The sequence below is a fragment of the Haliotis rubra genome, unplaced genomic scaffold (genome assembly GCF_003918875.1).
Source record: "Haliotis rubra isolate DU_JTF1 unplaced genomic scaffold, ASM391887v1 Scf1188, whole genome shotgun sequence".
In the NCBI taxonomy this organism is placed as follows: Eukaryota; Metazoa; Mollusca; class Gastropoda; order Lepetellida; family Haliotidae; genus Haliotis; species Haliotis rubra.
This window is the reverse complement of record NW_025765101.1, coordinates 17,862-41,016: the sequence shown is the minus strand read 5'-3', so window position 1 is coordinate 41,016 and position 23,155 is coordinate 17,862. Positions and strand designations below refer to the sequence as shown.

The following is a 23,155-nucleotide window of genomic DNA, read 5'->3' as shown; positions in this document are numbered from 1 at the left end:
ACCATGAGGCTATATACATGCAATGTAATATTGGTCCGAGAAGATGGAGATAGTATGATTTAGCAACTTTTCAGGGTTTTCATGTCAGGGGATTACACAATGGACAAACGCCTTGGTGGTGCACACAATGCAGCTCTGTAATGTGATACGTGACAGTCCAGGGGCGGAAACAGCTTGTTGAGAAAGGGGGCGTGAACACTCTTGAGAAATAGGGGTGCACACTTCATTTTCACGAGAGGTTCAATGGTCATTTAATAAACTTTCAGGACAAAGGGAGGTGCGCACCCCTGTACTACCCACCCACCCCAACTCCCCTCTTTGGATCCGCCTGTGAGTCCAGTTGTAGTTTCAGTGACTGGGCGGAATGACGTGTGTTCTGCATGAGGAGGCAAGCCACTTCAGGAGTAGGTCAGATACTTGAATCAAATGCCCCTCGAGGTCTAAATACGAACTTCACCCTTGCACTCTACCATATTTCTTTTTAACATAAAAAAGTCTGATTAGAGAAACCCTCAGGCTTCTGTTTACTATAACATTGTAAGTGTATGTAGGTTTACATAAAGTTACGCATTGATTAAAATGGACATTAGGACAACTTTGTTAAATGGATAAAATATGTTTCTGTGAGTATTACAATAAATAACATGGACCTGTGAGTTTTCATTATTACACATTCAAAAAATGAAACCTTTCAATCACACATTCATACTATACATGATTCTTACATTAACATATTAACAGAGTGAGTGAGTGATTATTGAGGCTCATGATAATAAGCACCGGATTGTATGGTCGATACTCAATGAGTGAGTGAGTGAGTGAGTGAGTGAGTGAGTGAGTGAGTGAGTGAGTGACTCAATGAGTGAGTGTGACGGGGTCAGAGGTTCTAAGACCGGACCCTCAACTCGATCCCCGCCTGTACTGATATTGCTCCGCCGTATATCTGCAAATATACAAAACTAAAAACCAAACCATACACCGTTTCTCTTTGTGAAGATAGATCACAAGCCTTGTTAGCTCCCTCTGGGTAGATAATGCCAATTAGGTTTAAACAACGTAGCGTGACGTACAATACGTAGTTGTATGCTGCGATCACTTCCGCATTCCGTGGCCTCCAGTGCGACAGAAACAGGGTCTTCCCACTTACCCAACTCCTTTTGTTTCAGTAGAGGAAATCACTGGGGCGTGATAATCCCCATTAATCCTTTATTTTGTTCCCTGTGAAACAGTATCCGGGACCCAATGTGATAAAATATACAAGTTATCCAGTTATTCTGAACGCCAAACGAAACGTTACCCTCCTACATTTATGAATTACTTAAATCTATCAAAGATATGTTGGAAGGTATTAGTTTACAAGAAAGTTTAACAACACAGCTTTATGCAAATCACGAAACAAAATTCTCAAATGCATTCATATTTAGGTGAAATGCATCTTTTTCAGAAGAGTTAAATTGTCCTATTTGCGTCCATGCCGAAATAAACCAAAAACATTGATTTAGATGTCCAAAAGAAAGGTTGAAATACAATACAGGTTTGAGACAAAGATAAACCATTTAAAGTCACCATTTTTCAACATTTAAAACAAAAACAACTGTCTTTTAAAAATTTTCTGCCGATTTGCATTAGAGAAAACAAGTAAAACGTGTCTTTGATATTGGGAAACAAATGTTAAGGAACATTTAAAATTATCTTTGTTGACATTTTTGCTTGCAAAGTAACATTTTTCCACTTTCTGTTTACACATAGCAATATCAGTCGCCCAAACTCAGCAATATTCAAGTAGTATTTGCATCCATCTTACATGTAGAATGATTCTGTAGGGTATGAAGAGAGCCTAGAATGCGTGATATGATACATAAATACGAGAAATATGCCACGATTAACAGCTGAAGAACGAGAAAGAGCCATTGGGATGGTGCAGATGGGGTCGACATACAATGCTTTTGCCAACGCCCTCGGATGCCATCGTATCACGGTTATCAGACTTATTCAGGGAGTCCGACAGACGGGTCAAGTTAAGCAATCTACACCAGATTATATGATATATGGGGAATTGGAAAGATATCCAACAGATATACTTATAAAGGTTAGAATCATCTCATATTGGTGCAAGCTAATTTCATCAACTGGCACATTGTCTAGCATTTTATATAGGATCATGTTTACAATGAAAACGAATGACCCAAACATAAATTTACCTCTTATCAATGTTGTTAAATAATTTTGGAATCTTCTGGCTTAAACTATATATGGATATCTCAAACCTGTACAATTAAGATTTGGCTTAAAATTAACCTTGAGTCTATATTATGTAACCAGTTTTATCAGCACTGGAACGAATGTAAATCAAATCTACTAAAGACCACAATAATAATATGTTTAAGATATCTCCATGCCTTGAAAGTTATCTATTACACTTTCCATTAAATGTACGCATTTGGCTTACCTATATTAGAACTTGTAACAATAAACTCTCAATAGAAACAGGTAGATGGTATAATATTATTAAAGAAGAAAGATTATGTACACTGAGCAAGATCACAATAGGAGGTGAACTTCACTTCATGTCATATTGTCCATGTTTAAGTAATGTAAGAAATTCATTCCTACCAAATTATTATTGTAATTATCTATTAGATAAATTTATATCCCTCATGTCTTGTACGCATAAAGCACTATTGTTCAAAATAATCAACTATGTGAAAACCGGACTACGTATGCTCCAAATGAAACAAATCTGTACATTTGTATTTTTCTCTATGTCACTGTTGTGTGATCTTCATGAGAATAAACCATTCATTCAGTCAATCACCGTAGACAGACCAAGAAGTGGACGTCCACGCATCACAACGCCAGCTGAAGATAGGTACCTCCGTCATTAAGGAAGGAGAGTAGCGTTTCTTTTGGCGTTTAGTGAATATAAATTATGCAGTTATACAACTTAATGCAACATCAACATCATATGAAATCATATCACATATTACATGAATATAACATCAATATTTCACAGAAACAGGTGTCACGTGATCACATTAGCCCCGCCCACTCATGAACATTAGTCAACTCGCGCAGACTGCAGGTTTAAGGTCTACAGGTGCAACACACGGTAAATCAATAAGTGTCAGGTTTGTATGAAGCGGGTACCAGGAACAGAAAACGAAAGTAGGGCTTTTCTTAGAACGTAGAAATACTGATCGTGCGTTGTGGTCTTCGCTGAACCTGAAAATTACATTGAAGTGTATAGAATAGCTTTCGCTTCATATGTACGAGAAGTTGTATTGACGTGTTTTTGAAAAGACTCATTTTAAATGAATTTTAATGCACATTGTGGGCATCAGTGCGAGAAGAGAAGGTGACACACCCACGTCTCTCAGCTTATCTGACAAATGGGTGACAGCTGTTTATAAACTGACTTGAGGCCTAGTTGTTTGTTTTGTTTCTTTTTCTATTTCTTGTATGTTTTTTGTGTGTTTTTAAAAAAAGGTTTTATTGTTCCAAAGAGTACACGTTATATACGGTAGTTCGCATTGTCGGAGTGTGGCACACAGAATTCAAGAATATATACCAAAAGTGAGTCTAGGTTTCTGCTTGAGTTTGGAATAAAGATTGTCATGATTCTGATGACTATTATTTTTAATTGCAATGATTTTGTCTACAATGGAAATTTCTCTCAAAACAACCAAAAACCTTTGAAGTTTAATCCTATTCAAATGGTTATAGTTTGGGCAGATATGACGACATGACCCAATAATAAATCAATGTATTATGTTCCAAACAAAACAATGTATTTTGTTATTTCAGTTGTGTTTTCTATATGATTGTTCATCCAAACATCAAGTTCATTCTAGAATGCTTGTGTTTCTCTACATTCCCAATGAACATGACAAATACTCTCACGTAGCTCATACAAAGTACTGACTTGTTTTGGTAATCAAGTATCTGTAAGTCATAAAAATCCCATTCCAATCCAAAGTATCATTAGCAAAAGATGCTTGCCATTTAAGACACACTTCACTAACTCTTAATCAAGGTATTATATTAAAAAAACAGAGAGCCTTTGCATGATTCCAGTAAATTCAAATGACATTCAGTTATGAGTAAATACAAAAACTGGGATATTTCTAGAGTGTCTAATGGTATATTTCCAAGTATCAGGTAGTATATTCAAAACATGCAAATAGTCCAAATATATGCCTTTAGTACCACAAATTGCCTTCAACTTGTCAAAGGATAAGAAACCAGTTTTGTCACATAGATCCAATTATGGTTAAACCATAGTGGTTGGGCTTGGATTTCATAATTATCTCCAGAATTCACATGACTTTTTTACAATATTTGTTCCATACTTTCAAAGCATCCTTCCAATCAGTGTTATCAATATGTATTACTTGATCAACATCATACCAGATTTTAAAATGACATCAAAAGTAATATTACAGGGATTTTTAATTGTTGTTTTTCTACAATATGATCTCAGATTGGCAAGTTTCAATGCTTCACAAAAAGTTGCAGTGTCAACCATCCTTAATCCACCATCTCTGTATATCCTTTTCAAATTGTTCCTTTTGATTTTATCAGGTTTGTAATTCCCTAAGAATTTGAAGAAGATATTTTGCTATAAAGTAATGAAATCCTTTGGAGGATTAAGCATAGCATTGAATATATGAACAGGTTTTACAGAGCCTAAGTTTTCATTACAGTTATTTTACCAATCAGAGTCAAATGTATTTTCCTCCATTGTGCAAGCAGTTTATTTAATTCCTCTAGTCTTTTTTTGTATTGATTCCTCACAAATTGTTAAGATCTAAGTGGAATTTAATTCCCAAGGCTTCAAACACAGTATTTTGCCATTCTATTTTAATGTCTTTGCATGATAAATCAGTACCATTTCTCTTTGAGACAATCCATATTGCTTTTGACTTATCGTTAATTTTAAGCAATGTTTATTTCATCAATAGCAGCCTTTAAGCTTTGTTCACTCCCACCAAGAAATACTTCAGTATCATCTACATATTGATTTAATTAATAGTTACTCATTATTGGTTGTTATAGAGTAGGTTAAGTTGTCTCATTTCAAAATTACATTCAATGCAAACCGTCACGATAGTCCGCGACGTCTGAATACCTACCGTCCCTTCAGTACGAACCGCCTCCGTGGTGTAGTGGTTAGAGCGTCCGCCCGGAGAGCGGAAGGTCGCGGGTTCGATCCCCGGCCGCGTCTTACCAAAAGCTGTTAAAATATGGTACCTGTTGATCCCTGCCTGACTTTCGGCATTAATGGGTACAACAAGGACTGGTCGGCTCGAGTCAGTATAATGTGTCTCAGTAGGGTATTCATGCTTCACTGCGGCATGGTATCTCAGTGGGCTAGCACTATAAAACCAGCTTCAGTCTGGGCTAGTACAAGCAGCCGCACATACACATACACACGCTTGCACGTCGTCATATGAGTGAAATTTTCTCAAGCACGACGTTAAACCCAATTTCACATCACCGTCCCTTCAGTACGAAGACCCATTATTAACCTTGATTGACCGTCCCATTACATCGTATCTTACGTCCAGCATCATTTCTGGGAATCTTTCTATCCCGGAATCTTGAAAGATGAAGATAAGATGAATAAGTCCTTGTAAAGGATCAGTTTTCCATAATTTTTTGTTGCTACTGTTCAAATAACTTTTGAAAGAAAATATACCAATTATTATTTCTGCAATCTTCTATTTTCATTTTATTTATCATGGTTATTGGTTTTGAATCATGGTTATTGGTTTTGGATCATGGTTATTGGTTTTGGATCATGGTTATTGGTTTTGGATCATGTCATGGTTATTGGTTTTGGATCATGGTTATTGGTTTTGGTTATTGGTTTTGGATCATGGTTATTGGTTTTGGATCATAGTTATTGGTTATGGATCATGGTTATTGGTTTTGGATCATGGTTATTGCTTATGGATCATGTTTATTGGTTATGGATCATGGTCATTTGTTTTGGATCATGGTTATTGATTTTGGGTCATGGTTATTGGTTTTGGATCATGGTTATTGGTTTTGGTTATTGGTTTTTCGATCATGGTTATTGGTTTTGGATCATGGTTATTGGTTATTGATCATGGTTATTGGTTTTGGATCATGGTTATTGGTTATGGATCATGGTTATTGGTTTTGGATCATGGTTATTGGATTTGGATCATGGTTATTAGTTTTGGATCATGGTTATTGGTTTTGGATCATGGTTATTGGTTTTGGATCATGGTTATTGGTTTTGTTCGATTGTCAGATGTGAAGGAATGTAACTGAGATGGAAAACTTATAAGTATTGAAAGTTAAAAACAGGACAGTGTTATTAATGTCATCTTTAACCACTGAAGTCTGGGTCGACTGAAAATGTCGACTTTTTAAGACAATTATTGTCTCTTTACAGGCGTCATATTTATGGAATATTGCTAAAAGCAGCGTACAACCGTACTCACTCACTCAGTTTCCATATTTAAAGATGTGAGAAAATATATCATTTCTGAATTTTTTTAGAGAAAAATTATGCCAAAATCACACACAGAACAAATTCAAATAAGATCAATGAAGGTTTTAATCACACTTGTATACTAACAAAACAACAGTGCCACGGTGTCTCATTTGGACAGTTAGCAGTGAAAAATATCATAACATCAAGGATAGCATAACAAAAGTTGTTGCCGGTCTCAAGGGACAAAAATCTAATCATCAGAACAATATATATCATCAGAATGAGAAGCAAGGATATATACTTCAGCTCCCTCTCTCTGGCAGTTTCAGGCGATAAGATGTATACAGTATCTACATTCAGTTTGAGTATTGAATAACTGTCAAAACAAGGTAAACATATTAAAAACAAAGATATAAACATTCAACAAAGTAATAAAAAAGACCAAACAATTCCTGATCATAAGTCTCTGCCTAAGGCGATGGCACGATTCAGCGAGACGAATCCCCAATTTCATTACATTATAAAAAAGGCAATGGTTCAATAATGTCCTTAAATAGCTTTTTATCGAAATGGATATTAAGACAATAGGAATCGAACCTCTGAAATTGGTTGGACAGTTATGTTAAGTTTCACTCTTTGGTGACAATGTTTTCGGCGGTCGCCGTACAACAGGCCGTGTGCATAAAACTCCATTAGCCCTAAGATGAGTAAATGTTGCATTGCTACTGGTAAAATTTGATAAAAATGTAAACGAATTAATTGGTATCGTTATCAAATAAAACAAACACATGTTGAGATTGCAGTCCAAGAAATAATGAGATGTCAATATACAATATTGAAGTTTAAATGTTAAGAATCGATAAATCTGTTTCTATCACAGGGAGACGTTTCTGTTACAAGCAGAGTCCACTGAACGTTTCCGATATCTGAGCAAGAACCACAAAACACTTTTTGAATGGAAATCTTCGTAGAAAGAACACATGGCTTCAAACACAGACACCTAAGGAAGGTGAAGGAAGGTACATATTCATCAGCATACAGAAACACGTTAGCTTGGGAGCAAATTTTGTGTCAAAGTTTAGTTCCTTCAAAAATAGCTTATCCCAAAACTAGTGTACAAAGAAGGGATAGTGGTGTACACAGAAGGGACAGTGTAGTACAAAGAAGGGATAGTGGTGAACAAAGAAGGGATAGTGAGGCTAATAGTATACAAAGTAGGGAAAGGTCTCTAACTGAGTGAGTGAAGAACCTATGAAATATGACTTGCATCAGGCATATGTATGAGATGGGTTGCCTGTCTGTGATTGGCTACTCTATGGTGATGACCAAAGGTCAAATTACGACGGATTACGCCCGTATCCAAACTGGCTACTACAACTGTGACAGTGAGGCGAGTGACAAGCCACTTTTATACAACAAAGTGATCCTATCGACAACACGCGGAGGCATACAACCACCATAGAAGAAGGATAGTGAAATGAACGTTGTGCCACGTATACACGTCCCACTGTAATAATAAGAAAAGACAACATATATGTCCATTTGAGTTAAGGGTGTACGAGAAACGTAATACTTCATGCCTTCAAGATATGATTTATCTTACAACACGATGTTCGCGTTTTGAGACAACTCGAATGATAAACCGTATGTGAGAGTCAGTCGTGTAGGAATCTCTATTTGTGCAATATCTACCACAACAAATCTTTTAAGTCAGTTTTACATGAGAAAACTAAAGACGATAACAAGAAACCTAGGCGGTTGTAAAGTTTTCGCCATTCATCATTGACGTCATCATCGCTTGACAAAAGCTATGGAACTCCAGCGAGTTCTGGTGCACTGTGATCAGGATCTGGTTACTGCATGTAGAGGCCGATGGCAGCCGCCAGGTGGCTCTGTTAAACACAATGCTGGGTTTGGGCACGAACCCGCCAGCTGGTTCCCTACTACATCCGGTAACAAACGCTAGCAGTCTCCCTGGAGTTAATCTCCGCGCAAACTCGGTCTGACTTCGGGTCAAACGCTGGCTCTCCCTGAGCACGCCACACAAGCTGCCACCTGGAAGATGAACACAATATGTCAGTTAGTTAGACAACACCCGCATTTTCACAATGTTCGTAATGGACAGAATCACACTAAAAGTTACCAATTTCCTAATTCCGCACTCACCATATTCATAATTCTGCACACCTACCTATTTCTTAATTCCACAAACGTATCTATTTCCTAATTCCGCACACCTATCTATTTCCTAATTCAAGATACTTACCTATTTCCTAATTCTGCAAACTTCCAACTTTAACAATTCCGCTTATCGCATGTATAATTCAGCAAGCTTATCCATTCAATATTTCTGCTTTTTAATTCCTCTATCTTATCAATTGGTATTTCCTCAAACTTCCAACTTTTATAATTCTACAAACTTATTACATTCATAATTCAAACTTACCCCATTTAATATTTTCGATAACTTACAACTTATATTATTCTGCAGAGTTACCACTATTTCCGCAAATTCAAGCATAATTCCGCATATCTACCGCGATATTTTTGCTGAACTGTACCGCAATAAAGAAATTCAGCACTGTACCTTGAACTTCTCAAACCCTGCAACTCTCGATAACAGTTTTCGTATGTCTTCGTTGTTATTTAAATGATTCGCCTTTCTGAGAAGCTGACGACATTATGTTTGCATTGTCTCATAGTTTTAGTTTTCAGTATGAAATAATCGTTCAGAATTAGCCTTTGGTAAGATAAACGATGTGACACATGTCATGGTATCCCGATTGTGTAGATTGTTATGCTCATGCTGTTTATCACTGGATTGTCCGGTCCAGACTTGATTATTTACAGACCGCCATCATCTAGCTGGTACATAGCTGAGTGAGGCGTTAAATATCAAACAAGCGATGTGAGTTAATATTTCCCGTAAAAGAAACAGTAGCTGTGAAATGTATGAACTCACGAAATTGTCAAATTTATCAGCTTGGTCGTTAATCCTCCAGACAGTTGATATTATCCTGTAATTTTGTTAACAATTTAAATAGAAGCCCCTTTGAATGCTGATTTCATTAACGTTCTTCATGATGGTTACATCTATACATTAAGAAGATAAACTTTGTGTATTTTCAGACTTGCTGGAGTGTCTGAGAATTTGCATTCACACATTTCAAAGAGGCTGATGAAGACAATTATTATAACCATTATATATATATATATATATATATATATATATATATATATATATATATATATATATATATATCAGAAGTCGTGAATAGTCTTGATTTCTGATATCCAAGATATATATTCGTACGAATGAGATATGGTTTGCTTGCTTAAATATTGTGATCCATATAACATCGCTGATCTAAAGCAAAAGACATCTGAAATAGGCACCAAACGAGTGAGTGAGTATGGTTTTACGGCAATATTCCAACAATGGGTTTCACACATTTTACCCATGTGGGGAATCGGACCCAGGTGGCTAGAGGACGCTTGACTATCAGGCTACCCCACCGCCCCGCACCTAACCAAGGAAGAGTTAGTGAACTACCACCATTTCATTTGTCATAATAGTTTAGGATTCACCAGTTTGTGCCAAGAGGTAAACCAAGCATTGATTCTCTTGCACCCGTCTATGACTTCTATAATCTTACTTTCAGCTGCTTGTAGGAATCTGCTTAGGTTGTCAAGGATCTGTTGTTCGTCGCTATGGCAAGGCTCATCTGGTCTCAGCAGATCCATAACCCTTTCGGCCGTGACCTCAACATCCGATTTATACTCAAGCAAATCTCGTAACGTGTGACTTCTGATGAGATCCAGAATCTGACAATATTAGAAACCGAAAGTAAAATATAGATCTACCATGATGTTTGATCAAGTGACACCTAAGTGGGAGCACTTCGAGAGCAAGCTATATCAGTCTGAGGCTCTGGAATAAATGGTGTGCCAATATGGGAATCGAACCCTGCTGTTCGAGGTAACTGGCATAAACAACTCATTGACGACCCATTGAGAAGATGAGAGACTTTTGCACTACTTTGCGCATGCAATTACGCGCACCACATTACAACTTCCGGGGAAAATAGTCCCATTGACAATACCACAATTCGTAACTACTTGCCTCTGCCCGTGACCAACAAGAAGGCTTGTCCGGAATAACACGAGTTGGTCACGAATGACAATACCACATGTTTGCTTACAATCACCTGAGGTCCACCCAGTTACTGCCTCTTAACCTGCAGCATGTGGTTGTGGGATATTGTCTTGTGGGTGATGTAATCTTTTCTGAAACTCTGATGCCTGTGAAGAAAGAGATACTCACCCCGCAGTGACGCAAGCCTTCAATCAGCTGGTCAAGCATTGGCTTGCTCTGCAGTATGACGAAATGCTGGACACATCCTTTGAGGAACTCATCTCTACTGGCCATGGTAACATAAGAGGGGATACCGTCCAGGTCGTATCTCCAGTCACACTCCTCTAGAGCCTCCCGTAGCTCGGTCGCGTCTCGAGCTTCCGACACCTGGGACATACACAAGAATGAGTTTAGTTTAACGCTGCTGTTAGCTATATCTAGCGTTATCACGCCGGGGGAAATTATAAATGGGCTTCATACATTGTACCCATGTGGGGCATGGAACCCAGGTCTTCGGCGTGACGAGTAAACGTTTTAACCACTAGGCTACCCCACCGCCCTGACAAACACAAGAGTGCAATACTCGTAGGACTATTACTGGACTTGTCCTTGAGGCGTATAAGAATTAATTTGTTAATCAAATTGTTCCAGAAAAAAATAAATGAATATAAGCTGCCTCGAATATTTTTAAAGTTGTTGGCTGGACATGCTGGACGACCTTAACAATGGGTGGTTTAAAACATGTTCTATGTCAGTGTTGACCTGTTCTATGTCAGTGTTGACCTGTTCCATGTTAGTGTTGAACTGTTCCATGTTAGATTTGACCTGTTCTATGTCAGTGTTGACCTGTTCTATGTCAGTGTTGACCTGTTCCATGTTAGTGTTGACCTGTATTGTGTCAGTGTTGACCTGTTCTATGTTAGTGTTGACCTGTACTGTGTCAGTGTTGACCTGTTCTATGTTAGTGTTGACCTGTACTGTGTCAGTGTTGACCTGTTCTATGTTAGTGTTGACCTGTACTGTGTCAGTGTTGACCTGTTCCATGTTAGGGTTGACCTGTACTGTGTCAGTGTTGACCTGTTCTATGTTAGTGTTGACCTGTACTGTGTCAGGGTTGACCTGTTCCATGTTAGTGTTGACCTGTACTGTGTCAGTGTTGACCTGTTCTATGTCAGTGTTGACCTGTTCTATGTCAGTGTTGACCTGTTCCATGTCAGTGTTGACCTGTACTATGTCAGTGTTGACCTGTTCCATGTCAGTGTTGACCTGTTCTATGTTAGTGTTGACCTGTTCCATGTTAGTGTTGACTTGTTCTATGTTAGTGTTGAACTGTTCCATGTTAGATTTGACCTGTTCTATGTCAGTGTTGACCTGTTCTATGTCAGTGTTGACCTGTTCCATGTTAGTGTTGACCTGTATTGTGTCAGTGTTGACCTGTTCTATGTTAGTGTTGACCTGTACTGTGTCAGTGTTGACCTGTTCTATGTTAGTGTTGACCTGTACTGTGTCAGTGTTGACCTGTTCTATGTTAGTGTTGACCTGTACTGTGTCAGTGTTGACCTGTTCCATGTTAGGGTTGACCTGTACTGTGTCAGTGTTGACCTGTTCTATGTTAGTGTTGACCTGTACTGTGTCAGGGTTGACCTGTTCCATGTTAGTGTTGACCTGTACTGTGTCAGTGTTGACCTGTTCTATGTCAGTGTTGACCTGTTCTATGTCAGTGTTGACCTGTTCCATGTCAGTGTTGACCTGTACTATGTCAGTGTTGACCTGTTCCATGTCAGTGTTGACCTGTTCTATGTTAGTGTTGACCTGTTCCATGTTAGTGTTGACCTGTACTGTGTCAGTGTTGACCTGTTCTATGTCAGTGTTGACCTGTTCTATGTCAGTTTTGACCTGTTCTATGTCAGTGTTGACCTGTTCCATGTCAGTGTTGACCTGTACTATGTCAGTGTTGACCTATTCCATGTCAGTGTTGACCTGTTCCATGTCAGTGTTGACCTGTTCTATGTCAGTTTTGACCTGTTCTATGTCAGTTTTGACCTGTTCTGTGTCAGTGTTGACCTGTTGTACGTCAGTGTTGACCGGTTCTATGTCAGTGTTGACCTGTTCTATGTCAGTGTTGACCTGTTCTATGTTAGTGTTGACCTGTTCTATGTTAGTGTTGACTTGTTCCATGTTAGTGTTGACTTGTTCTGTGTTAGTGTTGACTTGTTCTGTGTAAGTGTTGACCTGTTATATGTTAGTGTTGACTTGTTCCATGTTAGTTTTGACTTGTTCCATGTTAGTGTTGACTTGTTCTATGTTAATGTTGACCTGTTCTATGTTAGTGTTGACCTGTTCTATGTTAGTGTTGACTTGTTTTATGCTAGTGTTGACCTGTTCTGTGTTAGTGTTGACCTGATCTGTGTTAGTGTTGACTTGTTCTATGTTAGTGTTGACTTGTTCTATGTTAGTGTTGACTTGTTCTATGTCAGTGTTGACCTGTTCTATGTTAGTGTTGACCTGTTCTATGTTAGTGTTGACTTGTTTTATGCTAGTGTTGACCTGTTCTATGTTAGTGTTGACCTGTTCCATGTCAGTGTTGACCTGTTCTATTAAAGAAACCGTAATGGGATGTGGCTTAGGTGATCTAAATACTAATCATTTTATGTGTTATATTTGCCATCATTTCTTTTTTATTGGCATCAAATTATTGAATTCTCTTTGTCGATGTCTATAGATGTATTTATAGACAGCGTGAATGTCAAAGCGATCGAAATCTAAGACAATGGTAACACTTCTGTAATTATATACCTTTTTTAAAGATTTTCTCTTCCGTGTGTCGGGCACATAATCCACAGACGGCATCTCATCTTTATCCAGTATAGCATCAACGACAGGAGGAGCAAATATGGCGGGAGGTTGTCCACCTTGAGCAATGATGGTGGCCAGCATGACCCCCATGACCCGGAAGTGCTTCTTTAAATAGGCAGATATGTTGGGTCGAATCAGAAATCCTTGGTTTTCATCCCCTGTTAGAATATACAAAATATATGAGAACGAGTGAGAGTAGTTTTACGCCGCTTTCTTTGATATGACGGCATTTAGACGTCGAGTGTCACGATTTAGGTATTTCATACGTAATACCCATCTGATGAATCCGGGCTTTCTTATGACGATTGCCTGGTCCATAGTTGGATTGTTTATAGGCCGCCGCAATATGGCTGAAATACTGCTCAGTGCTGCGTTAAACATCAAACCAACCAAATCATACTGAGTACTGACCGCGAAGCAGCCTGCTGTCGGCGACGATGGACTCCAGCAGCAGACGTAGATACTCTCAACATGGTCCCCCTGTGTCGACGCCATCCTCACGTCTGCCAGCAGAATCAGTGAAAGTCACCTACCATTAGAGGAATAGAATAAGGGTGACTTTGCAGGTTAAAGTGTGTGTGTGTGTGTGTGTGTGTGTGTGTGTGAGAGAGAGAGAGAGAGAGAGAGAGAGAGAGAGAGAGAGAGAGAGAGAGAGAGAGACAGAGACAGACAGGGTCAGAGAGAGACAGACAGAGAGTGACAGAGAGTATATTCCAAATATTCCAGCAATATCACGGCGGGGGACACCAGCAGACATGAGCTTCACACTCTGTAAACCCAGGTCTTCGGCGTGAGGTGATTTCTTTATTTATTACTGCGGAGTCACTGGAGGACACTCACTTAGACAGACAAGTTGTCAATACCAGAGTGAGTGAGTTTATTTTACACCTAATTTCCACCAGCAACAGCGTCAACAGTAATGACAAAGTCGCCCGTGAAGATTGGCATTGGTCTTCAGCAACCCATGCTTGTCGTAAAAGGAGACTAACGGGATAGGGTGTTCATGGTCGCGGACTTGGTTGTCACATGTCATCCTATTCCAGTTGCGTAGATTGATGCTCATGACGTTGATCACTAGGTGCAGCGTTTAAGAACAAACAATTGTGAATTGGGTTTTCAGTTATATCTGGGTCTGTACGGTAGCATGATTGTTCAAATGATGTCAAACATCAGAGTTCGATTCCTTTCATGGGTAAATTTGTGAAGCCTTTTTCTGCTGCATCATTTCTCAAAGCATTCACTGCAACAATCATCGTTTGGACATGTAAAATATCGATCTGTTCATACCATTAACTCTTTAGCCCCTGTTTGATACACAAACATCCTTGAAGAAGGCCATGCTGCTGGACCAGATGTTGTTCCTGTTGACGCAGAACCGACTGACTCGAAACTCCATACATCGACTTAGATGCTCCCGGACAAGGCGTTGTAGAACCAGTAGGTTCATCTCTAGCAATAAAAGGTTTATATCTTGTTATCAAGAAAGGAGCCCACTATACAAACGGACAAAGGTAACTGTGTACATCATAAAATTACATTAAATATAAGTTATTTGAAAAGTTATAAAATGACCCTAAATAAACATGTAGCCAAGCACTTTCAGGCGCGAACAAGCCAATTTTTCGTGTAGGCCCGATAGGTTGCAAACTTTATATTTTGATAGTACGGAGGGCTTGCACAAATTTCATGCTGATCTTTAGCAAACATCGTGTGCAAGCCTGGGCTGTTTATTATAATGGTAGCTACGCCCCTGACTTTACATGAAATTGGAAGTCGCAGCGTGGCTCGTGCACTTTGTGCACAATGACACCTGCAGTTTACACATCTAATACTGAAAATTATAAAGAAAGGAGACAACTATTTATAGATTATATAGATAGCTTCGGTAGCCGTAATCATGTGCTACACCATATAAACATATTGACGTGACACTACACAACTTGAGTACAAGTTACGGACAGACGATCTGAAATCGTCTACATACAGTTCATCTCCATGCTCGAAGGCCACGTGTTGTGCCACAAATCGTTATTGCCAACATATGGTGAAACTGGGGCACCATTGTTGGTCAGGTTTCGTGTTTCTCCGATTCCCTCTGCACTATCTAGGTTGGCGTCGTCGTATCTGACGATGCCGAGATGAACGTCCAGCCCATGTCAGAATGAGGCTTCATGCCAGTTTGGGTGTTGGATCCGGCATGTGTGGTGTGGTTATGGCTGAAGGAACTCCCAACATAATATTCAAGGACAGGTCAATAGAGAGAACTACCAGGACAAATACAGACACCCTTCATAGTCCTGCTTACATGGCTTATTAACAGGTGTTTCTTATTGATAAGGCAAGTGACTCCTTTTTGAAGGTAAGTGTCCCCTATTTGATGGCAAGTGTCTCATATTTGATGGCAAGTGTCTGTTATTAGTTGGCAAGTGTCTCCTATTTGAAGACAAGTGTCTCATATTTGATGAAGGCAAGTGTCTCATATTTGATCGCAAGTGTATCTTATTAGTTGGCAAGTGTCTCCTATTTGAAGTTCAAGTGTCTCCTATTTGAAGGCAAGTGTCTCTTATTCTAGAAGGTAAGTGTCCCCTATTTGAAGGCACGTGTCTCTCATTGGAAAGCAAATGGCTCCCATTTGATGGCAAGTGTCTTCTATTTGAGGGCAAGTGTTTCCTATTTGAAGGCAAGTGTTTCCTATTTGAAGGCAAGTGTTTCATATTTGAAGGCAAGTGTCTCTTATTAAAGTTGCAATTCAATAAAGGTCAGCTCCAGTTATATTATTAGTCGCTTTTATCTTTGCACGGATTCTGTTCTGGTCCCTACGTCGTTCAATGTTCTGCCTCGTGAAGATCCGGGTTAGAAAAGGTCTTCAGCAACTAACGGGTGAGTAAAGGGATCGGGTGGTCTGTCTCTCTGACTTTGTTGACACATCGTATCCCAACTGATCCATGCCGTGGATCACTGGATTGTCTGGTTCAGACTCGATTATTTATAGCTGGAATATTGCTGAGTGCGGTGTTAAACAACAAACAAAACAATGTATCTGTGGATGAGAATACACTGACCTCAATGGCCTTCCAAGATCTGCCTCCTCTGGGTTCAGATTTGCAGCAATAGCAACAGCAAAAGCATCCTCATTACTGAGACTACCGTTTAACTGTTGCGACCTCGCCAACTTCCGTAACACAAATATCACTTTCAATAGCATCCTCCCCCAAGAGGTGTCATTAAATATAGGACATCATCACTTATTGTGAATTACTGAATTTTATAAAGACTCTTCAATAATTCTTAAAAAACAGAACTTTTGAAATCGTTCGAAAAGTAACAGCTTGAATAAGTGAGTGAATTGAGTATTACACAGCCTTGAACAGTATTAAAGCTTAGTGTTGGAGAAAAGCTAAATGTAATGCATGCTTCACGATTTTACCACAAGCATGGGTATAGCACTGACAAATGTATTGAGATGATGGATGCGACCCACGATTCAAAGCCAAGATGACTGGTTCCTGGCGTGCCAAAGGGACGCAACTCTTTACAACTAATGGGGCGCCGTAGACAACTGGAACATCCATGCTAACCAGAAGATTTAGAAAGTTGTGTTTATACGATTTCATTTCTGCAAGTTTTGGGTTGGCTTACTTTAAAGTATTGGCTAGAATGTGTCAGAAAAAAAAATGTAAAAGGTTGTCAAGAACTGTTTTCGTATATTACAACACAACCAAGTCGTTAACCCATATAAACGTCATATAAACGCTCTTTTGCTTTTGCTAGCAGCACATGAGTGGAACTGTTTTCCTCTTGATATTAAATCTTCAGAGTCCCGTTTGAAAACATATCTTTTTACCATTTGGGTGAAATCCATCAGGGAGGCAGCCCTGACAGGTTATTTGTCTTAGGCTATTGCGACACCCGACCAGAATAACTCATGAAGGCGATGCTTGTTTATACATAAAACTTACTGTTGGGTAGGTGTTCGCCTCTATGTTGGTGGAAGGGGCGTAGGGGTGGTGTCAGACTTTGTACAGGTGGGGTAGGGAGTGGTGTATCCTGGTGATCAGTTTGACCATGTCCTGTGTCACGAGGTGGCCTGGGCGTGGAATCAGCATTCCCCTGAACATGGTCAATGTCGGTCGGTGTCGGCACACGTTGCCAAAAGGAACTGCTTCCGGTGAATAAGATGTCTGCCTGTTTCCGGCCCCCTCTTTCATGACATACTGTGTGATTTGCGAGGCTCACAAAATCTCGACCACAATCAGGACACACCGGCCTTTGGTTTTGATACGTCCTTGAAAGTCCCACCACAATCTGGACACACTTGCTTCACCACAAAGCTCATGATGCGCGTTGCTCTTGGTTATCCTGACCACTGTAAAGTAAACATGGCTTTAAACACTCACTAGTGTTCTCATTAACAGAGTCAATCACCGAGTATGATTAAGTTCGGTAAAAGGCGTTATCAAAGTCCTTCCAAGCACATATGATTAAATATATCCCTAATATATCACACTATACGACAACACACGTGGGTAAGATGTTTATTGGAAAATGTCGTTCTTTTAAAAAATGAACGTTTGGGGCATTTTTCACTAAGAGATGTAAACGTAGAAAACCTGTACGTACTTACATATACTTGCAGAAATTATTACAACCTCATACAGATCACTGTGGACACAATATGCACCTGTAGGAATTAGTACTACCTCATGTAGATTACCGTGGACACAATGTGAACATGTAGGAATGAGTACGACCTCAAGCTGCGAGATTACTGTGGACACAATATGAACGTGTAGGAATTAGTACTACCTCATACAGATCACAGTGGGTGCAATGTGTACCTGTAGGAATTATTCCTACCTCCTTACAGATCACTGTGGACACAATGTGAACCTGTAGGAATTAGTACTACCTCACCTCATACACATCACTGTGTCACAATGTGAACCTGTAGGAATTAGTACTACCTCATACAGATAACTGTTGACACAATATGAACGTGTAGGAATTGAGTACTACCTCATACAGGATCACCGTTGGTACAATGTGTACCTGTAGGAATTAATACTACCTCATACAGATCACTGTGGACAATAATGTGAACCTGTAGGAATTAGTACTACCTCATATAGATCACCGTGTACACAATGTGTACCTGTAGGAATTATTACTACCTCATACAGAGTACTGTGGACACAATGTGAACATGTAGGAATTAGCACTACCCTCATACAGATAACTGTGGACACAATGTGCTTACCTGTAGGAATTAATACCACCTCATAAAGATCATTGTGGACACAATGTGAACATGTAGGAATTAGTACTACCTCATACAGATCACTGAAAACAATGTGAACCTGTCCAGGAATTAATACTACCTCATACAGATCACTGTGGACACAATGTGAACATGTAGGAATTAGTACTACCTCTTACAGATCACCGTGGAAAACAATGAACATGTAGGAATTAATGCTACCTCATACACGGTCACCGTGGACGCACAGGAACCTGTAGGAATTAGTACTACCTCATGCACAGATCACCGTGGAAAAAAATGTGTACCTGTAGGGAATTAATACTGCATCATACAGATCACTGTGGACTGCAATGTAAACCTGTAGGAATTAGTACCAACCTCATACAGGTCACCGTGGACTGCAATGTGTACTTGTAGGAATTAATACCATATCCATACAGATCACCGTTGACATTGCGTCCCTGATGACCTGTGCACTACAGGTTTATTGTCCAGGAATAAGTGGTCTGAATACACATTTTTCCACGGTGATCTGTATGAATGAATTCTATTAGATCACGGTGACCTGTATGAGGTAGTATTCTACATGTTATTGTTTTCCTGCGGTGATCTCTGTAAGGAAGTGTACTAATTCCTACATGTTCACGGTAATGATCCTGATGATCTGTATGAGGTAGTATTAATTCCTACAGGTTCATTGTTTTCCACAGTGATCTGTGAGAATAGTACTAATTCTACATGTTACATTACAATGATCGAAGTGGTATTATTCCTACAGGTGCACAATCCTGATTATCTGTATGAGGTAGTGCTGAATTCCTACATGTTCATTGTGTCCACGGTACTCTGTATGGTGAAATAATAATTCTACAATTACGTGTGTACTGATGATCTATGGTGGTATAATTCCTACAGGTTCGATGACATCCCTGACCAATCAATATGAGTAGTATTCTGGTGCATTAACTATAACAGTGATCTGTGAATGATATAGTCTACGTTCATATTTCAATGATCAACTGAATATCTAATATGAGGTAGTACTAATTCCTACAGGTTCCTGATAATGACCTGATGATATTATGGTGAGGGTAGTACTAATTCCTGCAGGTCAATGTGTCCACAGTGATAATAGTGAGTCTACAGGTACATTGTACCCACTGTGATCTGTATGAGGGTGGTACTAAATTCCTACACGTTCATATTGTGGCTCCACAGTAATCTGCTTGAGGGTCGTACTCGATTTCCTACATGTATTCACGTATTGTGTCCCTCGGTAATCTACATGAGGTGAGTACTAATTCCTACAAGGTGCATATTATTGATCCACATTGATCTCTGTATGAGGGTTGTAATAATTTCTGCAGAGTATATGTAAGTACGTACAGGTTTTCTACGTTTACATCTCTTAGTAAAGAAAATGCCCCAAACGTTCATTTTTAAAAGACGACATTTTTTTCAATAAACATCTTACCCACGTGTGTTGTCGTATAGTGTGATATATTAGGGATATATTTAATCCTTAATAATGTGGAAGGGACTTTGATAACGCCTTTTTACCGAACTAATCATGCTCGATGATTGACTCTGTTATTGAGAACACTAGTGAGTGTTTAAAGCCATCACTTTACTTTGATGGTCAAGGATAACCAAGAGCAACGCGCGCATCATGAGCTTTGTGAACAGGTAAACGTAATGTCCAGATTGTGAATTAGGACTTTCAGGACGGCATCAAAACCAAAGGCCGGTGTGTCTGATTGTGAGTCGAGATTTTGTGAGGCCTCGCGAAATCCACACAGGTATGTCGCCAGAAAGAGGGGCCGGAAACAGGCGAACCCCTCTTATTCACCGGAAGCGGTTCCTTGGCCTGGCGTGTGCCGACACCGATACGACATTGACCATGTTCGGGGGAATGCTGATTCCACGCCAGGCCACCTCGTGACACAGGACATGAGTCAAGAGCTGATCTCCCGGATACACCACTCCTACCCACCTGTACAAAGTCTGGCGCACCCTCGCCCCTTCCACCAACATAGAGGCGAAGACACCTACCCAACGGTAAGTTTATTAGCGCTAAAGCAAAGCATCGCCTTCATGAGTTATTTATTCTGGTCGAAATGTCGCAATAGCCTAAGACAAATAACCTTATATCAGGGCTGCCTTCCTGATGGATTTCACCCAAATGGTAAAGATATGTTTTCAAACGGGACTCTGAAGATTTAATATCATCAAGTTCACTCATGTGCTCGTAACATAGCAAAGCGAAAGAGCGTTTATATGACGTTTATATGGGTTGGTTAACGACTTGGTTGTGTTTGTAATATACGAAAACAGTTCTTGACGAACCTTTTACATTTTTTTTCTGACACATTCTAGCCAATGCTTTAAAATAAGCCAATGACCCAAAACTTGCAGAAATGGAAATCCGTATAAACCACAGCTTTCTAAATCTTCTGGTTAGCATGGATGTTCCAGTTGTCCTACGGCGCCCATTAGTTGTAAAGAGTTGCGTCCTTTGGCATAGGAACCAGTCATCTTGGCTTTGGAATCGTTTGGAGTCGCATCCATCATCTCAATACGACATTGTCAGTGCTATACCCATGCTTGTGAAGAATCGTGAAGCATGCATTACATTTTAGCTTTTCTCCAACACTAAGCTTTTAATACTGTTCAAGGCTGTGTAATACTCGAATTCCGCTCCTTATTCAAGCTGTTACTTTCGAACGATTTCAAAAGTTCTGTTTTAAGAATTATTAGAAGAGTCTTTATAAAATTCAATAATTCACAATAAGTGATGATGTCCTATATTTCAGTGAGCACCTCTTAGAAGTCTTGCTATTAGAGGCCCGATATTTGTTATTACGAGAAGTTGGCGAGGTCGCAACAGTTAAAACCCGGTAGTCTCAGTAATGAGGATGCTTTGCTGTTGTATTGCTAAATCTATGAACCAGAGGAGGCAGATCTTGGAAGGCCATTAAGGAGTCAGAGTGTAATTCTCATCCACAGATACATTGTTTTTGTTTGTTGTTTAACACCGCACTCAATAATGGTAGCTACCAAATAATCGAGGGCTGAACCAAAGACCGGTCCAGTGATCCACGCGCATGGATCCAGTTGGGATACGATAATGTCAACAAAGTCAGAGAACCGAACCACCGATCCCTTTACTCACCCGTTAGTTGCTGAAGACCAGCACTAACCCGGATGCTTCACGAGGGCAGAACATTGAACGACATGGGACCCAGAACAGAATCCGTGCAAAGATAAAAGCGACTAATATAACTCGGGCTGACCTTTATACAATTGCAACTTTAATAGAAGACCTTGCCTTCAAATATGAAACACTTGCCTTCAAATAGGAAACGCGGCTATGAAGAGCGCACCATCCAAATAGAAGACACTTGCCGTGAAATGGGAGCCATTTGCTTTCCAATGAGAGACACGTGCCTTCAAATATAGGGGAACCTCACCTTCTAGAATAAGGGCCTTTGCCTTCAAATGAGGAGACACTTGAACTGGAAATGAGAACTGCTTTGCCAGCTAATAAGATACGCTAGCGATCAAATATGAGGACATTGCCTTCATCAGAGATATGTAGGGCAGCACTTGTCTTCAAATAGGAGACACTTGCCAGCTAATAACAGACACTTGCTGCCATCAAATATGAGGACACTTGCCATCAAATAGGGGACAGCTTACCTTCAAGAGAGTCACTTACGCCTTATCAATAAAACACCTGTTAATAAGCCATGTAAGCCGGGACTATGAAGAGGGTGTCTGTATTTGTCCTAGTGGATTCTCTCCTATTGACCTGTCCTTGAATATGTATGTTGGGAGTTCGCTTCAGCCCATAACCACCACACTTGCGGATCAACACCCAAACTGGCATGAAGCCTCGATTCTGACATGGGCTGGACGTTTATCTCAACATCGTCAGATACGACGTATAACCCTACCTAGATAGTGCAGAGGAATCGGAGAAACACGAAACCCTGACCAACAATGATTTGCTTTAGTTCACCATATGTTGGCAATAACGATTTGTGGCTGCAACGTGGCCTTCGAGCATGGAGATGGAACTGTATGTAAGACGATTTCCGAATCGTCTGTCCCGTAACTTATTACTCAAAGTTGTGTAGTTATGCACGTCAATATGATTTAGACAGCGCATTTTGCTGAGTTAGCGGCTACCAGAAGCTATCTATATAATCTATAAATAGTTGTCTCCTTTCTTTATAATTTTTAAATTATTAGATGTGTAAAGCTGCAGGTGTCATTGTGCACAAATTGCGAGCCACCCCGCGACTTCCAGATTTCATGTAAAGTCAGGGGCGTAGCTACCATTATAATAAGCAGCCCAGGCTTGCACACGATGTTTGCTAAAGATCAGCATGAAATTTGTGCAAAAACCCTCCGTACCCTATCAAAGATATAAGAG

General features: G+C 39.7%; 1 protein-coding gene across 1 annotated transcript; it reads right to left on the bottom strand.

Moving 5' to 3' along the window:
• Window positions 1-6,571: 6,571 nt before the first annotated feature.
• LOC124260308 (G2/M phase-specific E3 ubiquitin-protein ligase-like) lies at window positions 6,572-16,612 on the bottom strand. The gene is made up of 7 exons (XM_046694590.1): window positions 16,520-16,612; window positions 14,745-14,906; window positions 13,869-13,986; window positions 13,398-13,615; window positions 10,791-10,988; window positions 10,123-10,291; window positions 6,572-8,521 (listed from the first exon to the last, which is right to left on the bottom strand). Exons 4-7 carry the CDS (start codon window positions 13,545-13,547, stop codon window positions 8,217-8,219), a joined length of 822 nt encoding a protein of 273 aa, XP_046550546.1. The 5' UTR covers window positions 13,548-13,615; window positions 13,869-13,986; window positions 14,745-14,906; window positions 16,520-16,612; the 3' UTR covers window positions 6,572-8,216.
• Between the last annotated feature and the right edge of the window lie 6,543 nt (window positions 16,613-23,155).